Genomic DNA, 6086 nt, shown 5'->3' on the forward strand with positions numbered 1-6086 from the left:
CTTGCTGTAGAGCACTTATGAGTTATAAATAACTCCATGACAGGCTGATTTGTTCTTCCAAGGATAGAAGTGAGGAAATTTAGTTTTTGATAAGAAACAAAAAAGGAATGAAAAGCCAAACGTTAATGTCCAAATGTAAAACTTGATCATCTTTTTTTCTGTCCTGTTTATCTCATAACCTAAGGGTTCATTTCATGACAAAGTGAAAGCATCTTGACACCTTGATAGTAATAATTAGCAATGCCACATTTTTAATCTTTTGAAACAATTTAAACTATAGCATTTTAAAGAAACACCCATCCATCTGTCTTCTTCTACAGATGGATGGATTTGGATGGTCTTGGTTTGACTGGAGCCCTTTCCAGCTGTCATAGGGTGAGGGATGATGAGGTACACTCTGGACAGGTTGCCAGAGACAGTCATTCACACTCATGTTCACATCTAGGGCCAGTTTAGAGTCAGTAATTAGCCTAACCTGCACATAATTGGGCCGTGGGCGAAAGCCAGAGAACAAGGAGAGAACATGCCAGGAGAGACTCCACACAGAAATGCTCCAGTTAGCTGGTGGATTCAAACCCAGGACCTTCTTGCCACCACACCACTGTGCTAACTGGACTGTTATTTATTAGATTTTTCATCTAAGGTAAAAAAAAAAAAAAAATCCAATAACAAGAAAAGTAATACAAAAATATGATTCAATAGAGTAAATAACTAAATGATAATCATGCAGAGGTGGCATGAAGGATTGGAAGTTCTGCTGAAAGGCTGTGAAAATAACTTAGAGTTGTGTCTGACTGTTATGTAAAAAAAATCACATTCATTATCTATTTTTTGTGCTGCCACTTTTTTATTAAACCCAAACTCTGAATGCATCTTCCATCACTGGTCACAAGTCTCATAGATGTAAAGTGTGTAAAATGTGATATTTTGCGGCTTACATCAGTACTTTGTGACAGCAGTGCAAATATCGTGAATATAAAGTCATGCGATCATTTCAGGAACTCAAGGTCACAAGTTGTACTGGTCCTGGTCTCCATGGTGATCAAATTTTGTCAGTGATTAGTCAGTGCTGTGATCACGTGACTAGTGTGGATGTAAGCTGGAGTGGAGCAACAGACACAGGAGTGAAGGCTCTGACGGATTACAGAAAAGGGTCAGTAAACACACACATATGTTTGTTTTCACGGCTTACTGAGTAACCATGACCTAATTATTACCATAACCTAAATACAAAATTTTAAGCATGCCTTCAAATTCATGTCCCCACATTGACTGTTGGTCCCCATGAATACAGTGAGAGGCCAATTTATGGTCCTCATGAAGACATTTAAACAAGTACACACACACACAGGAGGATGTTACAGTGACCCTAACAACTCCCACTAACTGCCTTGACCTAACCTCTAAACCTCTAACAAAGTAAAAACCTTCACTCCAAAAAATGTCATCATTTTAAATGATGAAGGGATGATTTTTGTGCTGATCACAGGTTGTGTATAATTGACTTCTTGTCATTTTTATCTTAGTGAAGTGAAAAATATGTTTTACATGTTGAATTGTTTACTGTGCTCAGAGTAAGAAGGGCATGTTGTATGGTGAAAATATTATATCTTCATATTTGTGGGTCTGTCCATCTATGCACCCATCCACAACTGGTAGATGTTCGCACTTCCATGAGTTTGGTTTTGCCTGAGTTTTATTACTGTTAAGTTTCCCTTCCCACTGATGCCAAGTGTTTGTTGAAATCAGTCCATCCAGTTTCTTAACCTCTGTTATAATACCAGATAAAGAATCTGACATGGGCGGATAACTTTGTTTCTTCTTCTATAGCCTAAAATCTGTTGTCCTGAATGGCTGTCAAGTCACTGATGCCCCACTGAAAGAACTTGTCCTGAAACACAAAGACAGGTCAGAATCCTTCCCTATTAACACATTTACTGCTAATGGTGGTGTAACTCATGCTACACTGTAGGCTTAGGTGGGGGTTAGAAAGTGTCCCATAATGCACGTGCATGTTTGTCTCTGGATAAACTGTCTTTGTAAATATCGTGCATGAAGGGTTTTTTGGGGGGATGTCTTCAAGTGGTTGTCAGATGAGTTTTAGTTTAGTCAAGTTGAAATATGAATTACACTTCAGACATGAAATACAGTCTCTCTGTCAGACAGAGAATTTCAGGGCACTGTTAAATTTGCACTTCTTCTATTGAGATATTGCAGGAATTAAATGTCTTTGCACTGACAGAAAGGGGATTTTCATCGGTCCAGCCCACTTAAGATCACAGTGGGCTGTTGTGGCCACTGGTATAAAAGGCCTTGAAACCTCTGACTTAACTGAATTAATAACTGGAGGAGTTGTGAGAATTGCATCAAAGAGAAAAATTATAATGTTATTCTGATAACGGCTTGTAGTGGCTGACACCTCACATTCTCAAGTCTAAGCCTCGAAAGACGCTGCTCTTATGTTTCAGATAATCCTTAGTTAATCCTCGCAATCCTTATTTTAAACTTAGTTTGAATTCCTGGACACCGAATGGTTTTATTATTTGAAATAAATACCACTTCGTCTCGTGAAGAATGAGATGTGATTATCAGAAGGACATTAAATAACCACCACATCAAGATTGTGATGTTGTTGTTTTTGGTGTTTACAACATTGTCTTTTAGCCTGCGCAGGTTGGAGGTGTTTGGCTGTCAGTTCCTTACTTCATCCTGGCTACAGACAGTATATGAGGTGCTAAATTTTGATATAACAGTTAAAAACACATACTATTAATATAAAAAAAAACAAACTATGATGCTCTGCAGAGCTTCATTTACTAAACATGATTTAGCATGTGAAAAAGTAAGTCCTTGTACATTTCTGCATGTCTTCATATCCAGATGTGCTCCGGCCTTCAGCATCTAAACATCGGACGAGTGCCAAAAATCACCGTAAACAGCCTCACTGGGTTGACAGCACGGCTCAAAAGCCTCATTTCACTGAATCTCACAGGACTACAGGTGGATAGTTTTCTGTGACTCAATCTGAATCTACACATTGAATGTTTATGGAGTTGCAGCTCTGTCTTTAATAGTGCTCTAAACGTAGTCCCTGCCGCTAACAGGTCACTCATGCCATAGTTGATACTTTGCTCCAGAACTGCATTGAACTTCAGAGTCTGTCCTTCAGTTCCTGTCCTGGAGTCACTGACCTGACACTGCATAGCATCAGCAAATATTCACCTTGTATCAGGTATCCACACATATGCAAAGGGAAGCAAAGTGCACATAATTAATAAGAACCAAGCGTTGCCAGCGGTGTTCTTATCAATAGAAACCGGCCAGAGGAACTGTATAAAAATATGTTTTACTTTAGAAAATAAAAAGTTAAATTCATATTTTCATACTTGACATAACAATTAACATCTATGATATCCATGTGGGTTTTTGTTTGTGTGAGTTAGAGCTGTTGATGTGAGTGGCTGTAAAGCAGTAACAGATGCAGGTGTTCAGTCTTTGGCTCTGGGCTGCACAAGACTTCAGCAGCTGGATCTCAGCTCCACCAGCACCGGAAACAGAGGGTACAAAGCACGTCTCACCACATGTGATCAATGTGCTAGTGTCAGTGACGAACAAGTGAACCCTCACCTGTGTGTGTGTGTGTGTGTGTGTGTGTGTGTGTGTGTGTGTGTGTGTGTGTGTGTGTGTGTGTGTGTGTGTGTGTGTGTGTGTGTGTTGTGCATGCATGATGTGACCCAGGGTTTCTCTGCTAGCAAATTACTGCAACAGACATCTTCATACCATCAAACTCAGTTTCTGCCACATCACCGTAAAGAAAATACTGAAGCTTTGCCAACATTGCAAGAGGTAAAAACACACATTCAAAGATGTTTCTTTATTCTCTGCACAAAATGCAGAGTCACTGTGTACTGCCATTAATTCCACTGAGCAGAATGAACACAAGGACGTATCAATACAGTGTTTCAGAAGGTTGCAGTAGCTGCTCTTCACACGCTTTCAAACTCAATTTCTATTCATTTCTCTACATATTTAAATGTCAAAGGTTTTCCACTGTTGCAGTTCTAAATGTAGCACACACGAACACATTAGGTTCACCCCCCATGACCTTTTACAGGATAAAATTATAATTAGCTCATATATAAATGATGTTTATCAATGATGGGCAGTGTGTGTAGAATAAGGCTGTAACACAATCAAATGTGTAAAAAAAAGTACTTTCTGGATGGACTGTAGTTTATCTAGTAGCATCTGGTGAAGCTGTGTCACACGAAAAGGAGAATCGGGGATGTAGCGGGGAGACTGGGACAACTTAAATAGTGAACCTTTTATAAAATGTCCTAATAATATGTGCAGAAGGATATCAGCTGAGCCATCAAATATTGAGGACAGGCACTGAGGTCAGCTGATGTCACAGGACTGTGGGCTCCATTTAATGGGTCTGCCTGAGTTGACACTCTGCTCATTATGTTGTATCTGTCTCCTAAATTCAATTGAACAATCTTTTAGAAGTTCATACGAGTGTAAAACCATATATGAGTGCCACACTAAACAAATTACATGCTGAGACATGATTATGCAGTGTGAAACTCTGTGATGTTTTCGTAGCATATGACAGTTACGAAAGTTGCAAAAAAAAAAAGACTTTCCTTCCATCTTATCATGAGCACACTGTAACTGACCATGAAAATAAAGCATGTCAGCACTGCAGTAATTAATGCAATGATGATCTAATTGGTGGAAATTATTCGAAAATATGAAAGTCAGCTGCTAGTGATCTAATAAGTGAGTGACATGGCAGAATAAAGGAGCAATCTATACCCAAATCAAATGTCTTTCTGTAGTTACAAAATATGAAAAATGCATGCTGGCACCTATGATCTGTTTCCATGTTTGTCTCCTTTTAGGCTGAAGGTGCTTCATCTCTATGGCTGTGCACATCTACCCACTGAACACGAGATCAAAGAAGTGAACAGCACCGTTAATGTTTCCCCTTTGTCCTGACCCTGACAGTTATATCTCCACGAAATATTTATTGAACAAATCAAAGAGGGAAATGTTGATTTAGCCAAGTATGTAGCATTATTAGTTTTATTTTTCTATGCTATTACATGAGCAACAGGCTAAATGAGGTCTGCCATGGTCTGAGGGACTATTTTCAAGGATGACTAAAAAGCTTTTAATACCGGTATATGTGCTTGACTGCATGCGTTTAAAGATTGTTATCAGATGTGCAGAAATCTGAAGGGTGTATCGTCTAAGCATTAAATATTTTCTGTCATTATATAACTTTGCGGGAATTTTTTAAAAGGCTGCTTGTTTTTCTACTTTTAACTCAGGTTAATGTTGTTAGGTAAAAACCCATCTCATCGTATTTTACAACTTAAAATTTAAAAAAACAAACAAAAAACTGCTTTTGTTTGTATGTGCCGCTGACTTTGTAGTGGTGTAGTGGGTTACTGCTACTTAGAGCAAAACTGTGAGCTTGTTTTTTTCATCTGAATTGAGTCAAATAAACTAAAAATAAACTAAAAACAGAAGCTAAGAATACTAAGATTTAATAAACTGTTTATAAAACATGAAATGGGGGCAATGGGTTTAATAATATGTCTGATTATATTTTACATTAAAATGTAAAGATTACAGTCTGGCTACAAAGGCATGATATTGTACATGGAATTAGCAAAAATAAAAGATGCAGGAGTACTTTCAAATTTCTATAATTTGCATTCCTGTGTAGCATTACTGGTATCATCATAGCAGGACTAGCAGTGTGTTTTGCACTAGTATGACTCCAGGTTTAAAGAGCCTTCCAATAAAAGCTCCAATGAGTACTAATAATAAAAGATAGGAAACATAATTCATATGCTGTGAATGGCCAACTATGTTACAAAGTCAAAGGAGGAACCACATCAGCAGTGGCACTTTAATAAGACAATACCGAGGGTTTACTTTTAACTTGTTTGAGGGCAAAACACAAAAAAGTGCTGTTTTTATGCAGTTGCTGGTTTTGCAGATTTTGGCCACACTGTTAGGATTCTTGCTTGATGCTGTTTGGTTTAACAGCATTTGCAACACCACATTTTATG

At 38.2% G+C, this 6086-nt stretch overlaps 1 protein-coding gene across 1 annotated transcript; it reads left to right on the forward strand.

Moving 5' to 3' along the window:
* The first annotated feature begins 645 nt into the window (after window positions 1–645).
* Window positions 646–5386, forward strand: LOC113034044 (F-box and leucine-rich repeat protein 13-like). Its single transcript, XM_026188326.2, has 8 exons — window positions 646–1153; window positions 1831–1908; window positions 2665–2731; window positions 2881–3000; window positions 3105–3232; window positions 3444–3560; window positions 3739–3846; window positions 4905–5386. The coding sequence occupies exons 1-8, from the start codon at window positions 984–986 to the stop codon at window positions 4999–5001; spliced, it is 885 nt and encodes a 294-aa protein (XP_026044111.1). The 5' UTR covers window positions 646–983; the 3' UTR covers window positions 5002–5386.
* Window positions 5387–6086: the final 700 nt, after the last annotated feature.

Source organism: Astatotilapia calliptera, chromosome 12 (genome assembly GCF_964374335.1).
Source record: "Astatotilapia calliptera chromosome 12, fAstCal68.1, whole genome shotgun sequence".
NCBI classification, from domain to species: domain Eukaryota; kingdom Metazoa; phylum Chordata; class Actinopteri; order Cichliformes; family Cichlidae; genus Astatotilapia; species Astatotilapia calliptera.

Excerpts from the sequence above, each read along its gene's own strand:
- LOC113034044 (XM_026188326.2), top strand. The coding sequence starts at position 984 with ATGCGATCATTTCAGGAACTCAAGGTCACAAGTTGTACTGGTCCTGGT. Across the intron at positions 1,154-1,830 it reads CTGACGGATTACAGAAAAGG|CCTAAAATCTGTTGTCCTGA; the intron begins GTCAGTAAACAC and ends CTTCTTCTATAG. Across the intron at positions 3,233-3,443 it reads AAATATTCACCTTGTATCAG|AGCTGTTGATGTGAGTGGCT; the intron begins GTATCCACACAT and ends TGTGTGAGTTAG.